The following is a 22,910-nucleotide window of genomic DNA, read 5'->3' on the forward strand; positions in this document are numbered from 1 at the left end:
CTGTTGTACTTAGGAAGGAGAAAAATAATCCTCACCTTAATAACAATTTAAATAGATTTATTCAACTGAAACAATAACAACATTACAGCATAAGTTATTTGCTTAAACAAACATCCATGTTTGTTAACTAATTTGGCTAAACAAAATATATATATATTTTAAGAAACTTAGACTGTCAGCCCAGCCGACACATGAAAAACTTAAATACTACTGTCCCTGCTGTCCTCTGTAGCTCACTTGTCGTCATCTTCATCATCATCATCTTCTTCTTTGTTCCTATTCATAATCTGGAAAAGAAAAACAAGCTTTCCTGCTTTATTGGGTCGATTTCTCAATTTAGAATGAATGAGTCCAAAGGAAGAGAATATTCTTTCAACGCCTGCAGAAGAAGCTACTGCTGTTAAGGCCATGTGCACACGTTAAGTATTTTTCGCGTTTTTTTCACGTTTTTTCGCTATAAAAACGTGATAAAAACGCGAAAAAAAACGCTTACATATGCCTCCCATTATTTTAAGTGTATTCCGCATTTTTTGTGCAAATGTAGCCTTTTTTTCCGCGAAAAAATCGCATCGCGGAAAAAAAAGCAACATGTTCATTAAAATGCGGAATTGCAGGGGATTCCGCACACCTAGGGGTCCATTGATCTGCTTACTTCCCGCACGGGGCTGTGCCCACGATGCGGGAAGTAAGCAGATTATGTGCGGTTGGTACCCAGGGTGGAGGAGAGGAGACTCTCCTCCACGCACTGGGCACCATATAAGTGGTCAAAAAATAAGAATTAAAATAAAAAATAGCGATATACTCACCCTCGATGTCTTCCCGCCTCCACTGCATGCTGTTGCTTCGGTTCCTGTAGCTGATGTGCGGCGAAGGACCTTGCCGATGACGTCACTGTCCTGTGATTGGTCGTGAGCGGTCATGTGACCGCTCACGTGACCGTGACGTCACGCTAGGTCCTGTGCGCACAGACCAGCTATAGGAAGACGAACGGACGCCGCTGATGAGATGTCTGGGTGAGTATAAGCATTTTTTTATTTTTTTTATTATTTTTAAACATTCTATCTTTTACTATAGATGCTGCATAAGCTGCATCTATAGTAAAAAGTTGGTCACACTTGTCAAACAGTATGTTTGACAAGTGTGACCAACTTGTCAGTCAGTTTTCCAAGCGATGCTACAGATCGCTTGGAAAACTTTAGCATTCTGCAAGCTAATTACGCTTGCAGAATGCTAAAAAAACGCGAAAAAAACGGAAAAAAAACGCAAAAAAAAAAAATGCGGATTTCTTGCAGAAAATTTCCGGTTTTCTTCAGGAAATTTCTGCAAGAAATCCACAACGTGTGCACATACCCTAAAAGTGAAATCATTACTTGAACAGTCTCTAAATCCAAGCGCTTAAGTGACTTCCACCAGTTTACTGGTGTGACCTTCCTTAAAATATCTTCAGCAAACATATATTTCTTGAATGGTTCCCCCTTAGCTCTGAAGTTTATTATAGTTGGCATTAAAGATGATGATTGCTGGATACCCATGTCATAGCTAACTCCTCTTCCTCAGCACTTAGGTTTTGACCCTGATATTGGATATTGACAATATTTGCCAAAAAATGAGCTGGAGTCAGTGCTTGTCCCATTCGTTTGTTTACTGCTTGTAATTTAATTCTGTCCATGTGTAGTTCTGTTTTTAAGTGTTCACTCAGTTCCTTCCAAATTTCAACAGCATCCGCAATAAAACAGCTATTTTTCTGTATTTTGTTTAAAGCTTGAGAGATGGGTTTCAGGAAGCTCAGCATATGTTCAACATTTCTCTTAAGCCCAATGTTGAGGATTTTGGCCGTGACAGTGCCATCTATTTTATCTCGATTTTCTTCACAAAGTGTCATCAGAATAGGCCAGTTTTTGATATACTGCTCAAAACAGTCCACCACAGAGTTCCATCTAACATCTTGTGGGAGAGTTAGCTTGGTTCCACCCATCCTTTTCAGAGCTGCTGCAGCAAAATGATTATTACGGAAGTATTTAGCAATTTCAACAACATTAGCCTTTATTTCTGGAACACTTAAGTCTTTGGCTAAGAGGTGCAGCAAATGAGCACTGCAACCATATGTTATTAGCAGCTTTGTATTCCCTCCCTTCTCTTCTAAATCTCTTCTCATCTTCGATACGTTTGCAGCATTGTCAGTGACCAAACTGCGTACTAGACATTTGAATTTTTGTTCACATGTCGTTATAGCTTTTACTGCCACTTCTTGTAAGTATTCTGCTGTGTGTGCTTTTCCTGACGTATCAGTTGTTTGTGCAAGGAAGACTTTACCTTCTTCTGTTGTTATACAAGCACATACAATACTTAGGTTAACAATTTTACCCTCCAGAGCTGTTGCACATTGCTCCATTTCTCTGTCATACACTTGATCCAGCAGTTTCCCTGCAACATCAGCTCTGCTGGGTGGACTGTATCCTGGTCTCAGTGACTGAACCATATTAATGAAATGTGGGTTCTCAGTCAGACGGAAAGAAGAGTTCGTTGCATAAATAAACTGGGCAATTTTTTCATCAATCAACTCTTTTTCTAATCTGCTAGTTCTTATCACAAACCTATCTATGGTGGTTCCAGGAGGTAAAGGTTTTTTCTTCCTTTTGGGTGATGGTGATATGTGGCTGTGGGTGTCTGATGATGATGCTGCTGCTAATGAAGCACTATCCTGGATGGATAACTCTGAAACTGTAGAACAGGATGATGGTGATCTTGGAGGTGGATAGTTTCCAGAATCCATGAATTCCCCTAAACAAAAAAAGTCAATGCTGTTATTTTATTGTTTATACAATTTCTGCTTATTGTACACAACACATCACTGCCCCTGCCCCAAAAGGAATATTTGTTTTTCTTCATAACTGTACCAAATGACAGTAATATGCAGTAATAATAAGAAATATAATTTTTCTCACACATGACAGTTCAGTCTTTAGAAATAGGATTCAATAAAAATGTTTACCAACCTGAAGATCCTGCCTGCTCAGAAGTGTTTCTTTGGTCATCTTCATCACCGCACTTCTCATGATGTTGCCTCATTCACGCCACCAGGCCTTGCATCTCTTTGTTGCATCGTTTGCATTTTGCACGCATGCCTGCCTTACCGATAGGCGAAGGAGCTTCATTAAAATATTCCCAAACTGGGTCTCTTTTACGGCCTGCTGCCATTATAAGGAAAGAATGTAATAAATCTCAGATCATACACACAAACAGATCCAGACTTGTCTGTCTGTGGCTATGCTGCAGTATTGTGCTCAAAGTTTCACTTTCATTTTCTTGTCTGCTTGCCCTTCCTCCTCCTCACACTTAGATTCACATTCTTCTTGTGTTGTGCAGATCTATTCCACTCCAAACAATCAGAAACATATTGTCTAACTTCTTGGACTTGGCACTGAAGGGGTTGATTCTGTATTCATAGGTTTGTAGAACAATAGGATTAAGGTCTTTTTCTCAACTCTGTTCATGTTGTAACATTTTTGCCGTGAAGAAGAGGCTGGGACCTCTGCGGAGTCAAATTCAGTTTTGAGAACTGCGTAAGTAAAGCGAGCGTCTGTGATAATATAGGAGAGAAACTGCCCACTAATCCTACAGAAACCTCTGGAAGAGCATGGCATTGTGAATGTTACACATATACAGCCTTTATTCTACTGAGTTAAACAACTCAGCTTTATCTCATGATGGAAGAACCTTTGGATGGTAAAATATTTTCCTCAAAAAGCAGTTTATTGAAAAAAATCCGATTTAAATAAAAAAAATCCGATTTAAATAAAAAAAATCCGATTTTTTTTAATTTATTTTTTTAAAAACATTGATTTTTATCCACCCTGGTCTTGGGTATTCTTTATCCATTGTGATAAGAAGATGGAAGTCTGCAAAGAGAAGATGGAAGTCTGCAGAGACTGCTGTGGATGAGAAAACTCATCATGGCGTCTGGACAAGATAAAGAAGAAAAGAAAGAGAACAACTCCAGAGACAATGTCATCTATCAGGTACCTGGATGTGAATGCTTTTTTGTGATACTGAATAATTCTCATATTCTTATTTGTCAAAACCATTAACCCCTTCATGATCCAGCCTATTTTTACCTTAATGACCTAGCCATTTTTTGCAATTCTGACCAGTGTCCCTTTATGAGGTAATAACTCAGGAACCCTTCAACGGATGCTAGCGATTCTGACATAGTTTTTTTTAGACATATTGAGCTTCATGTTAGTTGTAAATTTAGGTCGATAATTTTTGCATTTATTTGTGAAAAAAAATGGAAATTTGGCAAAAAGTTTGAAAATTTCGCAATTTTTAAATTTTGAATTTTTATTCTGTTAAACCAGAGAGTTATGTGACACAAAATAGTTAATAAATAACATTTCCCACATGTCTACTTTACATCAGCACAATTTTGGAAGCAACATTTTTTTTTGCTAGGAAGTTATAAGGGTTAAAATTTAACCAGCGATTTCTCATTTTTACAACAAAATTTACAAAACCATTTTTTTAGGGACCACCTCACATTTGAAGTCAGTTTGAGGGGTCTATATGGCTGAAAATACCCAAAACTGACACCATTCTAAAAACTGCACCCCTCAAGGTGCTCAAAACCACATTCAAGAAGTTTATTAACCTTTCATGTGTTTCACAGCAGCAGAAGCAACATGGAAGGAAAAAATGAACATTTAACTTTTTAGTCACAAAGATGATATTTTTGCAACATTTTTTTATTTTAACAAGAGTAAAAGGAGAAACTGGACCCCGAAAACTGTTGTACAATTTGTCCTGAGTACGCCAATACCCCAAATGTGGGGGGGGACCACTGTTTGGGCGCACAACAGGGTTTAGAAGGAAAGGAGCGCCATTTGACTTTTTGAATGAAAAATTGGCTCCAATCTTTAGCGGACACCATGGCGCATTTGGAGAGCTCCTGTGTGCCTAAAGACTGAATCTTCCCCACAAGTGACCCCATTTTGGAAACTAGACCCCCCCCAAGGAACTTATCTAGATGTATAGTGAGCACTTTGAACCCCCAGGTGCTTCACAACTTGATCCATAAAAATGAAAAAGTACTTTTTTTTCACAAAAAATTTCTTTTACTCTCAATTTTTTCATTTTCACATGGGCAACAGGATAAAATGGATCCTAACATTTGTTGGGCAATTTCTCCTAAGTACACTTATACCTCTCATGTGGGGGTAAACCACTGTTTGGGCACACGGCAAGGCTCGGAAGGGAAGGAGCACCATTTAACTTTTTGAATGAAAAATTAGCTCCAGTTGTTAGCGGACACCATGTCGCTTTTTTTTTTTTTTTTTTACCATGTCGCATTTGGAGAGCCCCTGTGTGCCTAAACAATGGAGCTCCCCCACAAGTGACCCCATTTTGGAAACTAGACCCCCCAAGGAACTTATCTAGATGCATAGTGAGCACTTTGAGCCCCCAGGTGCTTCACAGAAGTCTATAACGCAGAGCTGTGAAAATAAAAAATCATTTTTCTTTCCTCAAAAATTATTTTTTAGCCGCAATTTTTTATTTACACAAGGGTGACAGGAGAAATTGGACCCCAAAAGTTGTCCAATTTGTCCTGAGTACGGTGATAACCCATATGTGTGGGGGAACCACTGTTTGGGCACACGTCGGGGCTCAGAAGGGAAGTAGTGACATTTTGGAATGCAGACTTTGATGGAATGGTCTGCGGGCGTCATGTTACGTTTGGAGAGCCCCTGATGTGCCTAAACAGTAGAAACCCCCACAAGTGACCATATTTTGGAAACTAGACCCCCCCCAAGGAGCTTATCTAGATGTGTGGTGAGCACTTTGAAACCCCAAGTGCTTCACAGAATTTTATAACACAGAGCCGTGAAAATAAAAAATCTTTTTTTTCCCCACAAAAATAATTTTTTAGCCCCCATTTTTTATTTTCCCAAGGGTAACAGGAGAAATTAGACCCCTAAAGTTGTTGCAATTTTTCCAAAGTACGCTTATGCCCCATATGTTTGGGTAAACCACTGTTTGGGTGCACGTCGGAGCTCGGAAGAGAGGGAGCACCATTTGACTTTTTGAACGCAAGATTGGCTGGAATCAATGGTGGCGCCATGTCGCGTTTGGAGACCCCCTGATGTGCCTAAACAGTGGAAAGCCCACAATTCTAACTCCAACACTAATGCCAACACACCCCTAACCCTAATCCCATCTCTAACCATAACCCTAATCACAACCCTAACCCCAACACACCCCTAACCCTAATCCCAACCCTAACCATAACCCTAACCACAAGCCTAACCCTAACCCTATCACACCCCTAACCCTAATCTTAACCCTAACCCTAATTCCAACCCTAACCCTAATTCCAACCCTAACTCTAATTCCAACCCTAACCCCAAGGCTATGTGCCCACGTTGCTGATTCGTGTGCTGATTTTTCCGCACTGCTTTTGAAAAAAGCAGCGGATTTACAGTGATTTTTGTACGGATTTCACCTATGGATTCCTATTGAGGAACAGGTGTAAAAGTCTGCGGAATCCGTACAAAGAATTGACATATGCTGCATCACAGGTCAGATTGGCACAGGCTTTCATGATGCAACCTCTGCGTCACAGGTCGGGAAGGGGTTAAAGGGGTTGTCCAAGTTTATGATGAGTCTGCAGTCATTCTTTGTGCCTGTAGACTTCTGAATTCTCACAGTGCGCACTGAACGCTGTCAGGATTCTCTCGTGCAGGAGATTTGCATACAGACAGTAACGTGCTGACTTGACATGTGTGGCCTCACTCAATGAAAATTAATTGAGCAAGGCCAGGCACGTTTAGTCGGAATATGGGCAGAAGTATACAAATCACATTTTTTTGCAAGGGATAATCCTAAAAGTGAGCAGTGCATGCACTGTTAGAATTCAGAAGCCTGCAGCCACCTATAGTGACTACAGACTTTCATCTCCAACCTGGACAAGCCCTTTAATTATAAAATGAAGCCCTGTAGCATGCTAATCCCAACAGCATGTAATATCCTCACTGTCAGGATTTGGCTTTGCAAGCTCCAAGTCGCCACATGGCTCATATGCAATTTTCATACTTACGTTCACATGACAACAAGGTTCTCTTCCTGCTTCTCTATTTTGCACTGAACATTGAATTAGAAAGAGCAGCTCGTTGGCACGTGACTAAGTGTACACATCCCACATGTGCTTGGAAGGAGGGGCCAAACTGAATTTTTGACTCAGGTGCCAGAACACCTAGATACACCCACCTGCTGTCATGCGCCAGCATGCAGATGTCAGCTCCTGGCCTCTGATTGGCCGGTGGTTTGCATTGGTATTACTGTGCAGTGTCTCTGTGCTGTGATACATGTCAATTGAATGTGCATACAATGGCACACATTCTACTGACATAATGTGCTGCCGCCGTAAAAATGTCACTTTGTCCTTCAAAGAATGTAGCCCCCAAATTAAATTTTTCTTCTATATGTGGCTCATATACTCAGCAGAGTTTGAGACCCCTGCTCTAACGGTAATAAAAATGCTGGAAGTATTTTTCCTGAAAAATGTTCTCTGTCAACTTTTCATCTTTTTTTACAGCAACTTTGCTGCCTACGCCATTTTTTATATAAGATAATGGCAGATTCCTTTGGAGGCTACCTGAAGAATGATGGTGAGGTTACTTCTTTTAGTTGCTTGATGGCTTTTGAAGCCACAGCAGTTAAAAGAAGTTACAAAAGATGGGATATATGCAGTTACAAAAAGAAGTTACAAAAGATGGGATATATGCACAGCAAATTGCTAAAAATTCCTGTACATAATTTCATTCATTTTTACTTTTTTTTAGCGCTTTATCAGGTGAGTTTCAGAAGACTTTGTATGCACATACTCTAAGAAAACTGAAAATTCTTACCACACATGCTATGGTTCCATCTCTTTCCATAATGCAATCTGCATTTTCATGGCATTTACTAATTTCACCATTTGGACACCTCTTCTCTGTTTTACAAGTAAAGATTTGCTTCTCTCCTCCTGACCCCGACTTACAGGCAGAACATTTATATGAACCCTACACAAAGACATAAATAAAAAATATTTACCAAAAAAGCGACCTATACCAATATCTAGGCTCTTGAAGGAATGGGTATCTGTGAGCATAGTCACTACCTTTATTGTACTGAAAGAAATTGAACACAAATAAATACATTTACCACACTAACATGATGCTTTGCTTGGCCACACTGGTTACTTTTGGTTCAGAATATTGTGCATTCAGCAGATGGACAGCAAGCACACTAAAGGTACCGTCACACTAGGCGATATCGCCAGCAATCCGTGACGTTGCAGCGACCTGGATGGCGATATCGCTGTATTTGACACGCAGCAGCGATCTGGATCCCGCTGTGAAATTGCTGGTCGCTGCTAGAAGGTCTGCACATTATTTGGTCGCTAGGTCGCCGTGTATCGCCGTGTTTGACAGCAAAAGCGACGATACCAGCGATATTTTACACTGGTAACCAGGGTAAACATCGGGTTACTAAGCGCAGGGCCGCGCTTAGTAACCCGATGTTTACCCTGGTTACCAGCGTAAAAGTTAAAAAAACAAACAGTACATACTCACCTGCGCGTCCCCCAGCCTCTGCTTCCTGACACTAAAGCGCCGGCCCTAAACTGAAAGTGAAAGCAACAGCGGTGACGTCACCGCTCTGCTGTTAGGGCCGGAGCTCAGTCAGCGTCAGGATGCAGAGGCTGGGGGACGCGCAGGTGAGCATGTACTGTTTGTTTTTTTAACTTTTACGCTGGTAACCAGGGTAAACATCGGGTTACTAAGCGCGGCCCTGCGCTTAGCAACCCGATGTTTACCCTGGTTACCCGGGGACCTCGGCATCGCTGGTCGCTGGAGAGCGGTCTGTGTGACAGCTCTCCAGCGACCACACAGCGACGCTGCAGCGATCGGCATTGCTGTCGCTATCGCTGCAGCGTCGCTTAGTGTGACGGTACCTTTACTGAAAATATGACCACCTGAACCAGGTCTAAATTCACAATCAATTATCAATGTAAATAAGTGGCAGTATTCATCTAGAGATTAAAAGTAATTCACTAATGGACAATGCTTATGTGCCCCATGTAAATAATAAAACCACTAACTCTCCTTTTGGGCCAGCACGGATCTCAGCGCTGTGTCTGTGTAACGTGGCACGAGGTGGTAGCTGTGGGTCAGGTACTACTCTCTTGCGCCTGGCACATTACATGAAGATGAGGATCCTAGCTGAGTGTGTGGATTTGTGCTGTGAGGGCGCTACGCCCATGCAGGTAGCATGTAACCGATGTTGCTGGTTGTCCAGGACTAGATGTTTGACCGTTCAAGGAGGGAGACCACCAGTTTAAAATAAACTTTTTACTGAAGATTAACTTGGGGAGGGTTATATACAGTAGATAGAGGGTACATATCTTCTCAAACATTTACTTGAAAATGCGTAACATTTTCCTTACACAAATTCAATCCCTTTCTCTTTTCTCTCTTTACTAGTCCTCTGTCTTCACTATTCCTCACTACTTCACCACAACCAAGCTCAACACTACAGTTCAGCTAGCAAGAGTCCTTTACTCAACCCGAGGTTTTGTATCTTCTTTTCCCTTCAGGGAACTATAGAATATTGCCAATATGGCCAGTACTTATCCTCTCTGATGCTGATGCTCTGGAACTCCCACCCGGGGCACTCTCTTCATCTTGTGTACTCTGTCCTGTCTGGGCTCTTTACCTTTTGAAGTTTTAAACTCTCATCCTTACTGCTAGGCATCCTCTCCCACTACCCATCTTTGATAAATCATTCTGTATTTTGGCCACTCGTCCTCCTTTCTGCTCCAGATCACATTAAGTCTAGCCCAGTCTCCTCTCACTTCTAGGGCACCCAAGAAATGTGGCACTGCTCACAGCAGATCTTAGGTCTCTTCTCTATGCATTCGGGCCCTATTTGACGTCTCAACAGGAAATTGTCTCTTTCCTTTCAACTTAGCCCGTCCCACTCTGGGCTAGTCCCAAATATTAACTTTTGCTATCCCTATTATCAGTAATTCACAATATCAACATAATGAAAGCACATCACAGTTCACTTTACACATTACTATAACACTTGTTTTTCAAAGGGGGATTGTGGGCAGTATGTCCCTCTACTTATATCTGCTTGTGATCATGTGAAATTGTTATGTCACATGAGTTCTGCAGCCTAGCCACTGATGGGCTGCAGAGTTTCATCAGATGGAACTCCATTCAATAGAACTGTGAAGGCTACAGCCCATAACTGGTTATGCATATGCTTCAACCTTCATGTAACATAATAGTGTCACTTTAATACTGGCAGACACTTCACTGGAATGGTGCCAGTATATTAACTGAGTATTAGTTTTTTGAATGTAGTTTTTTTCCATTTTACATGGGGCATTAAAGAAGGGGTTGTCCAGCAGTGGGCATGATGATATTATGACCAGCTAAAACAATTACTTAATACATAGCACAATATATGGAATCTGTTTGTGCTTATAGGTAGGCACAAAATATATACAAGTCTGTGATTAGTTTTCTTTCATTTTTTTAGGTTTTGTTTTTTTCAGTTTTCAATTCGGTTTATTTTTTGTATGTTTGCTTTTACTTTTCACTTGTTTTTATCAAAGTTGTATGTCTAGAATATTCATCAGCTTATACTTTTGATGTATGCCACTGTACAGACATATCTTGGCATATTGTATTTCAGCCATTGATTTCAGTAATAAAAAAACATATACTGCACATTATACATTTCACTAATATTATCCATTTGTATAGGAAAGTGTTTTATACCATGCTATATTTTAAAGTAAAGAAAAAACAATGACGTATACTGGCCCAGGATATGCTAAAAGGTTTTGTGCCTATTATGTTCACTATGCACTTGATAAATTTGATGCAGTCTAACAGATATGCAATAAATAGTATATTTTTATTAGTTCATAATAATAAACATTAAAAGGTAGAGAGCATTTATACTGATAGTACCTCATAAAAGTAAAGGTTATACATGTGAACCAAGACCTCTAGATAAATGAAGCTTAATATATAGTCCAACTTCAAAAACAGGGTTATCAATAAAAGTTAGGGTATGTGCACACGTCAGGATTTTATGCGGAAATTTCCTGAGCAAAACCGGAGATTTTCTGCATAAAATCCGCACGAGTTTTTTTTCTCGTTTTACTCGCGGTTTTGTCGCATTTTTTGCGCGTTTTTGCACGTTTTTTTTGCGTTATTTTCCTTAGCTTCCCAAAACAATAACATAATTGGAAATCCACAAAAATTCCGCAAAATTAATGAACATGCTGCGTATTTTTCCGCATGCGGTTTTTTTTGCGGAAAAATCCGCAACATGTGCACAAAAATTGCGGAATTCATTGAAAATGATGGGATGCATAATGTATGCGTTTTTATGCATTTTTGCCGTGGAATACCGCCGAAAAAACGCACAAAATCCGCGAATAACCAGCAATGTGTGCACATACCCTAAAGGTTCACATACAATATAAATACATAATATTGTGGCACAGTTGCATACATAATACATTAAGTAGTACCCAGTACTCAAAAGGAGGTTATTGACATACTAAAGTCTTTTGCAGCCTCTAACAGGTTTTTCCCCAGGATTGCTGTTTATTTAGCTCAATCCATCTTCCCATCAACTCTATATAGTTCCCTGTCCCTGCTGAAGGAAAGCATCCCCACAGCATAATGTGCCACCACCATATTTGATGGTGGGGATGGGGTTTCAAAATGATATGCAGTGTTTGTTTTCCACCACACATAGCATTTTGCATTCCGCTCTACTTTTGTCCCATCTGAGCAAAGCACCTTATTCCTTATTACACAAGCTGTGTTCCCTAAATTGATTTTTGTATATGGGTAATAGTTGTTCTGTGTACAGATTCTTCCTGATTCTTCTTTTTTTTCATGACTTAACACTGCTTTATTTTTCTCCACAACTTTATTCCTGACTTGTCTGGTGTGTTAATTGGTTTTCAAGATGCTGTTTGATTGCTAATGTTCTTAAACAACCCTTTGAGGCCTTCAAGAACAGCTGTAGTTTTACTGAGAAAAAAATTACCCATAGGTTGACTCAATTTACAAACTATGTAGCTTCTGCAGACAATTAGTCACTCAGGGTTTTATTTAGGAAAATCAGACTACAGGGGGGTTGAATACGAATGCACTTAACAATTTTCAGATTTATATTTTCAAAATATTTAGAAAATTATGTATCATGTCTTTTGATTTTCACAAATACTTGCTACTTTGTGTTGTTATACAACATGAAATCCCAATAAAATACTGCATATTTTGTCATAATTCTTCACCTCAATGTGTCATGGGTAGAGATGAGTGTAGTTCCATATGGGCATGAATGTAACACATTCAGATTCGTGTTCGCTTTCATAAGCATTTTTTCACAAAGCCAGCAAAATTCAGTCACAGTTCGGTAAATCATCGCGTTTCCACTGATGGTTTTGTTCTTACTTTGGCTAGGATAGTGGTGCTGTATGATTAGTGAGGGGGGGCGGGAGGCGTGTTTGGTGAGGGGAGAGCATGTGGAGATGTTAGAGGATCGGCGCCATCTTTTCTTTCCTGTTAACTTTATGTGTCAATTCTGACAGCCAATCAGGGCGAGAAAAGCATCCACAAGGTCAAGATATAAGGTCTTCTGTGATTGGATGCTGAAGTCACATGTCTCTGGCCATTTAAAAAGCGGACATCTTGTTTTGCAGGTGCCATTTTCTCAGTGACACAGTGCGTGTGAAATACATCTTCCAGCATCTAATTAGATTGTGCAAAAATCGTTTGTGATAAAACTGTGTTTCAGTGACAAATCAGAAGGCCAGATTTCCACTTAAAAATCGTTCGGTATAACAGTGTTGTTTAGGCACACTATCTTAGAAAACAAACAGTGATTGTTCATTTAGTGACAGATGACTGAGAGCTGTGGGCCTAAGATTGTGAAACAGCAAGTTACAAGAGGGGAAGGCTACATAGAACATGAGTGGGAAAAAGTGAGGTCTTGGTTGAAGGAAGAAGAGGCTTGGTGTTCAACGTAAACATGGGTTAGATGCTAATGTTAATGAAAGCTCAACTGACCAAACACTTTTTCGTCCTATCCAAAGACCACTGACAACATCTGTTACCTAACGAGCTACTCCACTCCCTTCCTTTGGAAGCCGCATAGCGGTATGCCTTGTAGATGAGGGCCAGAAAGAGCATGTGTTCCAGTGGATGGCAAGCACTGCGTCAAGTGGCCTCTCCACCTCAACATCACACCAATACAATTCTCAGAGGTGGCACCCCAATCACCCTTGTTTCCCCCCACATCACAAATTTCCAAATGCCCAGCTGACTGTGGGGAACCACAGATGGGACATTCTGCAGAGCTGTTCACACATGGGCATCAAACGTGTGCTCGGAAGAAAAGGTGTGCTCTGAAGATTCACAGAATCCAGAGGAGGAAAGCATCTGCATCTGCACCAATGCCCCAATTTTTTTTTGTTGAATCCAGGGCAAGACAAAGTAGTGTCTAAGCAAAATCCAGGCCCTCATCACCAAATGTAAACTAACAGGGGTGGAGGTTATCATAAGGAGACTCAGTTACCAAAGGCGCACGCGGACTGTACTGTGGTGTCAGGGCAGGAAGAGGAAGAGCATAACTTTCAGGGTGAGGAGTGTGAGAACAGAGAGGATGATGATGGGTTTGTAGATCCCACAGGTATGCAGCTGAGTAGCTCAGCAGAGGTGGTAGAGGAGGTGGAAGATGAAGAGGTTATGCTGTAGGTTCCCACTCAGACACAAAATGATGCAACCATGACAAGCACTGCATCCTCTGCCACAGCTCTGGCTGTGGCCAGCATGGGATGAGTGTGTGCCGTTTGCAGGGGTGGCAAGGGTTGCCTAGGCTGGGCATTTATTGAGACTGCAAAGGATGACCCAACTTACGTTATCTGCCATATTTAAAAAGAAATCTCAATGGAGGCAAAAATTGCAATAATTTGACTAGTCGATCCATGAACCGGCACATGCACGATCAACATTCTTAAGTGTGGAAATCTCACTGCGCTAAAAAGCGGACTAGTGGGCCTCACCAACCACAGGCCATCCTATCAATTGCATCTGCTGCTTCTTCCTCGTCTGTCACTGTGCCAAGTCTTCTCATGCACGTCTCCGGCTGCAGAAACTTCATTTGTTTACCCCTACAGTCGGGGTGAGTGAGAACCCGTCAGCTATTATGGAAGTGGACATGATTGCTCTTTTTGTGTCACCTAGTACAACACATCTTTCTCAATTCACCATAACATCTCCGCTTTCACCTCACTCACAGTCCATCAGTTTGTCTTGTTCTCCCTACTCCACCATCTCTCAGCACAGCAGCCAGCCCTCAGTCCCACATTTGTGGTCACGTAAAAGTATGTTTCCTTGTACAAATGCCAAAACTAAGAGCTTGAACTCCATCATCTCTAATCTGGTGGTGACTAGTGTTGAGCGATACCGTCCGATACTTGAAAGTATCGGTATCGGAAAGTATCGGCCGATACCGGCAAAATATCGGATCCAATCCGATACCGATACCCGATACCAATACAAGTCAATGGGACTCATGTATCGGACGGTATTCCTGATGGTTCCCAGGGTCTGAAGGAGAGGAAACTCTCCTTCAGGCCCTGGGAACCATATTAATGTGTAAAAGAAAGAATTAAAATAAAAAATATTGCTATACTCACCTGTCCGACGCAGCCGGGACTTCAGCGAGGGAACCGGCAGCGTTGTTTGTTTAAAAATCGCGCTATTACTTGGTTACGTGAATTCCCGGCTTGTGATTGGTCAGGTCGGCCATGTTGCCGGGACGCGGACCAATCACAGCAAGCCGTGACGTAATTTCGTCACGGCTTGCTGTGATTGGTCCGCGTCCCGGCAATATGGCCGCCCTGACCAATCACAAGCCGGGACGTCATGGGAGGCTGGACACGCGCTCATTTTAAAATGGGCGCGTGTCCAGCCTCCCGTGACGTCACGGCTTGTGATTGGTTGCGCCGCGATCAACCAATCACAAGCCGGGAGGCTGGACGCGCTCATTTTGAAATGGGCGCGTGTCCAGCCTCCCGTGACGTCACGGCTTGTGATTGGTTGCGCCGCGATCAACCAATCACAAGCCGGGAGGCTGGACGCGCTCATTTTGAAATGGGCGCGTGTCCAGCCTCCCGGCTTGTGATTGGTTGACCGCGACGCAACCAATCACAAGCCGTGACGTCACGGGAGGCTGGACACGCGCCCTTTTTAAAATGAGCGCGTTTCCAGCCTCCCGTGACGTCACGGCTTGTGATTGGTTAATGGCGGCCATGTTGCCGGGACGCGGACCAATCACAGCAAGCCGTGACGTATTTTCGTCACGGCTTGCTGTGATTGGTCCGCGGCCCGGCAACATGGCCGCCCTGACCAATCACAAGCCGGGACTTCGCGTAACCATGTAAAAGCGGGAATTTTAAACAAACAACGCTGCCGGTTCCTGCGCTGAGGTCCCGGCTGCGTCGGACAGGTGAGTATAGCGATATTTTTTATTTTAATTCTCTATTTTACACATTTTAACATTAATGTTGTTCCGATACCCGATACCACAAGAGTATCGGAATCCCGGTATCGGAATTCCGATACAGCAAGTATCGGCCGATACCCGATACTTGCAGCATCGGAATGCTCAACACTAGTGGTGACGGAAATACTGCCTTTACGACTGGTGGATACAGACAGTCTCAGAAAGTTGATAGCCATCGCAATCCTCCAGTACCACTTGCCCAGTTGCCATTACTTCTCTAAGAAAGCTGTGCCTGTGCTACACCAGCATATCACAGACATCACCAGTTCCCTGAAAAAATCTTTCAGCCTGCCAGGTAACTGCTTGATTTGCGATGTTCTAACATGGTGGAATTCCACTTTGCACAAGTTGCAGGGACTGTGGCAGCAAAAACGAGCGCTGGTGCAGTATGTCCTTTTGCATAGCCTGAGCCAATGCAGTACGGACGATGTTCAAATCACACTTGCGGAGTGGGCACAGGTGAAGGACCTCTGCACACTTCTGCACAGTTTTTAAATGGCTACTAAGATGGTTAGCGCTGACGATGAGGAGGTGGTGGTCCCAGAGGAAGAGGTGTAAGCATTATCGTCCCTGGCACCTGCGCATTAAGTTTTTTTTTCGGGCGTGCGCAGTTGCGCTGCCCTTTGCACTTACAGCGCAGGTGCCGGGGATGATAATGAAGCAAGAGGAGGTGGCGCCCGGCGCGCACAGGCCCGGAGTGACGGCTGTGCTGCGTCTGATTAGGAAGGCAAGACCCGCCTCCCTGGTGATTTCAGGGTAAGAGGGGGCCCATTTTATAAGTGATTATTTCAGCGTGTGCAGGCATCATAACTAAAAGAGTCACCTTGTCAGAATGCAGCATTAGCGCTGCACAAGGTGGCTCTTTTAGTTACAAATGCCTGAGGGGGGTGACAGGTTCCCTTTAAGGCTGATTGAGTAAAGTGTTTCCAAATACTCACTCTTTCCTTTCTTCATTCAGTGAGTCTCTGATCAATGCGAATGAATAGTTGAATAAAGTCCTCTAAATTATCAGGGGTCTCAACCCTTGCAAGTTCATTCTTAATAATTAGCTCTAATAACCCTGGTAGGAAGAAATTGACTCCTCTGGGCATCTAAATACCATGTGGTGTCAGCCACCCAGTGGCAGAATTTGGAGGTATATTCAGCTACAGAGCGCCGCCCTTGATGTAGGTTATGCAATTTGGTTTCAGCTATAGTACAATGATTTGGGTAATCAAACACTTGATCCATAGCAGTGATGAATTAAACTAAGTCATTTAGGAGGTCAGAGTTCTTTTCCTCATAAGGTGAGGCCCATGCAAGAATCTCATCAGTCAGGAGATTAATGATAAAAGAACCTTTTACCTATCACTGGTAAATGGAGAAGGTTAGATCTGGAAATAGATACGACATTGATTAAGGAATCTGCAATAATGATAACAATCCCCACTGAATTTTGTGGGTAGCGGCATACGTGTGTTTGATTCCGAGCCTGAGTTGGGCAAATCCAGAACATGCCTCTGCAACTCAATAATTTCCTTTTGCTGACTCAACACCTCTGTTTGCTACTTAGAAGATTTTTCTTGATATGTGGCACAAAATTATGAAGTTCAGCGACTTGCTGCCTCAGTTGGGCTACAACAGACTCCATTTTGTGTACATGATTATTCTATTAAGGAGTGACTTGAGTTGGAGTAGTGATATTGCAACCACTATGAGCAGTACCGGCAGGTAGCATTGTCAGGATATAGCCAGAGGTTGCTACACGGAGCAGTAGTGTAGTTGGAAGGATTAGCAGGAGTCGTAGTTAGGATATAGCCAGAGGTCGGTACACGGAGCAGCAGCAGGATCTTGAGGATAAGCGGGAATCTTAGTCCGAATAAAGCCAGAGGTCGGTACACAGAGCAGCAGTATAGTTGGGAGGATAAGCAGGTAACATAATCAGGATATGGCCAGAGGTTGGTACACGGAGCAGCAGTAGGATCTTGAGGAGAAGATGCAAGTGGGAAGATGCTAGACTAAAGGCTGGGAGCTCAATAATCTTCAAATGAAGGAAGTACAGTGCCAGGTTTAATTAAGGTGCTCAATCAGGAGATCACAGGGTGACCCAGTCAGAAACTTGGGGTGGAGACACCAGGAACTCAGGTTGGAGACATCAGGAACAACACAGGTACTAGTATCTTATTTAGAAAGGTATTGTCCAGCAAGCTGAATACCTCAGAGGGAAGAGCTGCTGCCTGGTGCACAAGAGATGCTGGGTTCGAATCCTGACAGATGGGTTGCCTGTCTGTCCAAGGCCTATTATACTGTTTCTACTCTGGGGAATGGAGACTCCAAGTTGGTTATTTATCTAATGGATTGCCTATGTTAGTAGGGCTCCCAAACAGGCAGGCCTGCACTTTTGTTCAGTCAACTTCTTGTGTTACTTTCCTTACATTTTTCTACCAAAAGTACTGTATGAAACTGTTGTATGTGCCTTCTGAGTGTGGCTGGAATAGAAAATTAATTGGAGGTGTTGCATGAGATATCAAGGCTCCCTGCTAAGAAGGCTTACACAGTTACCTTCAACACCAGATCCTCATTGAAACTTCAATTCCAAGCTGTAACTGCTGGGCCAGACCCTGATACCTCATGCATGGCCCATGGCTGACTGCTGCTGTGCCATTTGCAAATTTCAACTGTGGGTCAATTGATGCCACTTTTCATGGTGTCTGTGTGAGCAGAAGGACCGGGCTAGGGTTACCTTTCTTGCTCGGTGTCTGGAACTGTTGGCGCTGTCTCCTCTGTTGTCTGAGGGAAAGCGTAAAGAACTGGACCAACCTATGCACTAGGCAGCAGGGGGCGTATCTCTGGCTAAAAAGCAAAGCACGCTCAGAAACACTCAGACTTGGCATGCAGCAAGGGGAGGTGAGTGCTCCGTCCCTCGAGCACCGTAGCAGCGCAGGCCCACGCTCCAGCATCCCCGCTGCCGTCCGTAGAAACTGTGAACAGAGAAGTACTGTGTGCCCGTTGGCTACTGCTAAGCAAGCTGCCAAATGCTCTGGGCTCATGAGTACTGCGAGTGTGCCGCCTAAGAAGGACCAGGTGTGTGACCGTGAATTAAACTCTGATTCCTCCACAGCACCCGCTGGACTCCGTGTCCCACAGGAGGCATTAGAGACTCATCGCTGCCGGGAGGACTCAGCTTATCGTTGTTTTCAGGACTACACAGGATTAACCCCACACTGACTGTTGTTAGTGCCAACGTCTGTTTCATGGTCTCGGCAGTCTGGGAATCGTCAAATTTGATAAGTTACACCTTAAGACCTGCTACCATCATTGTCCCCAGTATTTTCCCATATCGCATACCCTTATTACCTATTACCTGCATCATCCCTGTTTAACTCTTTATCTCCCTGTGTGGAGTACTTACTTGTTAAAATAAAATACATTATCCCTTGTTCTGTCTCCTGTCCGTCACTTTATTCTTTAACCTGCTCACATCTGCTTCTAATTTTAGCTGTTTGGGAAGCTTTTTGTCACCCCTTAAGATATTGTGTATACATTTGGTTTGTCCTCCCATTGAATCTAATGGGTTCGGGTACAATCGATGAACCTATAAACGTTTAGCGATCCGAATTGATCGTTGAAAGGTTTGCTCATCTCTAGTCATAGATATACTTAGTGACAGCTCAGCTGTCCAATCTGAGACTGAGTGGCTACAGTAGCTCGTCTACCACCCTTGATTAAGGACGGTGGTCGAGGAGGCCTGTCGACAGTGTAGAAGCTGCGCGTTAGCTAAACCTCCGGAACAGAGAGCTCTCACACAAACCATCGTGACTTTGGCTCCCCTAGAGGTGTTGATGATAGATTACCTGACTATAGGCCCGGCCTACCTGGGGTACGAACAATGTCTAGTGATGACTGATAACTTCACCAAGTTCGCTGTAATGACTCCAACCCGAGATCAGACTGCTGAGTTAGTGGCCCAGGGCATTTGCAGAGACTTCATCCAAGTGTTCGGCTGTTCGAAAAGGATCAGATTGAGAGATCTTGGACGACACCTTATCATCCCCAGGGAAATGGGGGCTTGTGAACGGTTCAATCGAACCTTGATCCAGATGCTGAGGATGTTGGAGGACGACAGAAAAGTCCACTGGCCTGAGTTTGTGACTGACCTAGTCTGGGTGTACAACAACAGAGTACATCATACCACTGGATACACACCATACACCCTGCTGTTTGGCTGACCGGGGCGAGAGATCACTGAGCTGGAGTTGGATCCAGAGGAGCACTACCCGTGGATGGATGTGTCCACCTGGGTTCGAGAACATCATCATCATTTGCAGACACTACATCGGCTCGTGCAGACCAAGTTTTGTGAGCTAGAGCATCCTGATGTGAGTCCCCTTGCGAGGGACAGCTCATAAGGTCAGAAACCGAGTGTTAATCCAAGACAAATATCCCCGAGGTAAGTTGGAGTACCGGTTTGAGAAGACCCTGTATCGAGTAAAATGAAGAATCAGCTAAGCAAGCTACCAAATGCTCCAGGCTCATGAGTACTGCGTGCGTGCCACCTAAGATGGACCGGGTGTGTGACTGTGAATTGAACTCTGACTCTCCGATGCTTATTTGTTGGGCCACGTTGGGCTCTAACATTGCTGTGGCCTGTGCCTTACCCTCCACAGCACCCGCTGGACTCCGGGTCCTGCAGGAGGCATCAGGGACTCATTGCTGCCGGGAAGACTCAGCTCATTGTTTTCAGAACTACACCGGATTAACCTCGCACTGACCATTGTTAGCGCCAACGTCTGTTTTGTGGACTCTGCAGTCTGGAAGTCATCGGATTGGATAAGTTACACCTTAAGAACTGCTACCGTCATTGTCTCCTGTATTTTCCCATACCGCATATCCTTATTACCTATTATCTGCATCATCCCTGTTTAACTCTTTATCTCCCTGCGTGGAGTACTTACTTGTTAAAATAAAATACGTTTTCCCTTGCTCTGTCTCCTGTCCGTCACTGCATCCTTTAACCTGCTCACATCTACTGCTAATTTTAGCTGTTTGGGAAGCTTTTTGCCACCCCTTCAGGTGTTGTGTATACGTTTGGTTTGTCCTCCTATTGAACCTAATGGGTTCAGGTACGTTCGGTGAACCTATAAACGTTGAGCGAATCGAATCGATCCTTGAAAGGTTTTCTCATCTCTAGTTATGGATGCAGTTAGTGACAGCTCAGCTGTCTAATCTGAGACTGAGATGTGCTTAGCCTCTTTTAGATACTTCCTGCTTCTTAATGATTACCTTGCTACTTACTGTAGCTGAGCTCTCAGCCCCAAATCTCTGCCAATCATAGTATTCACTCGGTGGTGCTGTTTGTCGGCTAATTCTGTGCTTGGTTTTTTGATTTATTGCTGATTTTGAACTTACTTCTGACCATCCGTTTGCTCAACCCTTTTGCTCTGATGTGCTATTTTCCTGGTGTTCCTGATCCCTGCACACTGCTTCTCCCTACCCCTGGCATGGACACTGACATGCTTATTGCCACAGCTTCCTCTGTGTCTGAGGGACTAACAGCGTGCACACTTGATGTGTCCCCAGTCAAAAGCTGAGATGTGCTTAGTACTTAATGCATCTTCACCTGTTGAAAGGAGCCTAATAGAGATGGTCAAACCCTAACAGTAAAGTTCGGCGTCGGTACTGAACACTTACTGTTCGGGCACGGACACCGAATTCGGACTTCACCAGGAAGTCAGTGTTACTGTTCATGTTTGGTCCCCAAACACTTGGTGTTTGTCGTGCTGTCATGTGCATGACAGCACGGCAAACACTGCTTCTGATCGGCTGGGAAGTCATCCTCGCCGGTCAGAGAGCTGCAGTTCAGGTGACATCAAGCCCACAGATTAGTAATGGAGAGGCATCTATAAGACGACTCTCCATTACTAATCTTATAGTTGTATGGTAAATAAAGACACAGCCAGAATAAAGTCTACTATTTGAAATAAATCAAGACACACTTTTACTTTTTTATTTCAAAATAATGAACACAGTTATACTCACCTAACACCTAATTCCACTGAATCCCTCGTCTCCTGTAATAAAACCGACAGTCTGGCAAACACTGGATGTTCGGGACTCCCATTCAAGTGAAGATAAATTAGCTTTTGAAGAATGGAGACATTTTATGGAGGGGACAGTTCATCAAGTCATGGTAGTGACAGATTATAAACATTTTGCCTATGTTGAGTCAGCTTAATAGTTAAACTCAAGACAATCTAAGGCAGAGGTTCATTGCAAGAGGTTACCCTGACTGGGTGCTAAGGGAGGCTTTTCACCATGCTCAGAGACAAAGGAGGGCAACACTCCTAAGACCCCAGGAGAGGAAGATAGAGAGGGACAAAGTAAGATTAATATGTTCCTGTGACAATGGGGCATCACATGTTAAAAACATTCTTAAGAAATATTGGGACATCCTTGGAATAGATGAGGATATTAAAGAGGTTGTGGGAGAATATCCAAAAATTACTTACAGAAGGAGTAAGACCCTTGGAGATCGACTAGTGCACAGTCATTTTACTAAGCCAGAAAATGAAACCTGGTTACCAAGGAAGCCTAATGGATGTTTTAGATGTGGATCCTGAGTAGCATGTGAATCAATACAAGTGGGGAAGGACTTTCATAATGCAAATATGGATGAAGTGATTACCATCAGGGACTTCATCAATTGCAAGACCAGGGGGATTATATATAGGGCACTCTGTGTATGTGGAACTACATACATTGGCAAAACAATCAGGGAGTTTAGGAGGAGGGTGGGGGGAACGCCTGGGGGATATCCGGAACAAAAGGGACACACCGATTGCAAAACATTTGAACGGATTTCATGGAGGTGACATGAGAGCAATACGGTTTATGGCCATCGACAAAGTAAAATTTCCAGCTCGAGGGGGTAACTTTGATAAAATGCTGCTACAAAGGGAGGCAAAATGGATATTCAGATTGGACACCAGCCACCCCCACGGATTGAATGAGCAATTGAACTTGAGATGCTTGTTGTAAGATAATAATCCCCTATTCCAATCCCTCAGGCACTTCCAATCTAGGTACCCCTATATGGGACAGGGTATCGATTTACAATCCTTCATTTTTTGTTTAAAATCTCCCTGTCCCCGCAATTCCTCCCTCTCTGTCCTCTCCCTCCTCTTTCTCCTTTCCTCCCTCCGCCACCTCAATTTGCACCATCATAACACTCCTGGCTTTCTTAGATATGATTTGGTGTGGGGTACTGTACATAAGAGACTACCAAGGAA

At 43.2% G+C, this 22,910-nt stretch overlaps 1 protein-coding gene across 1 annotated transcript in view; it reads right to left on the reverse strand.

Moving 5' to 3' along the window:
* LOC143766163 (cartilage oligomeric matrix protein-like) overlaps positions 1 to 22,910 on the reverse strand; it is an 883,353-nt gene that overhangs the window by 516,397 nt on the left and 344,046 nt on the right. The window contains exon 7 of the mRNA XM_077253630.1: positions 7,902 to 8,057. Coding sequence (XP_077109745.1) covers positions 7,902 to 8,057 — 156 coding nt within the window. The remainder of the gene's footprint in view (positions 1 to 7,901; positions 8,058 to 22,910) is intronic.

This window comes from Ranitomeya variabilis, chromosome 1, assembly GCF_051348905.1.
Source record: "Ranitomeya variabilis isolate aRanVar5 chromosome 1, aRanVar5.hap1, whole genome shotgun sequence".
Classification (NCBI taxonomy): Eukaryota; Metazoa; Chordata; class Amphibia; order Anura; family Dendrobatidae; genus Ranitomeya; species Ranitomeya variabilis.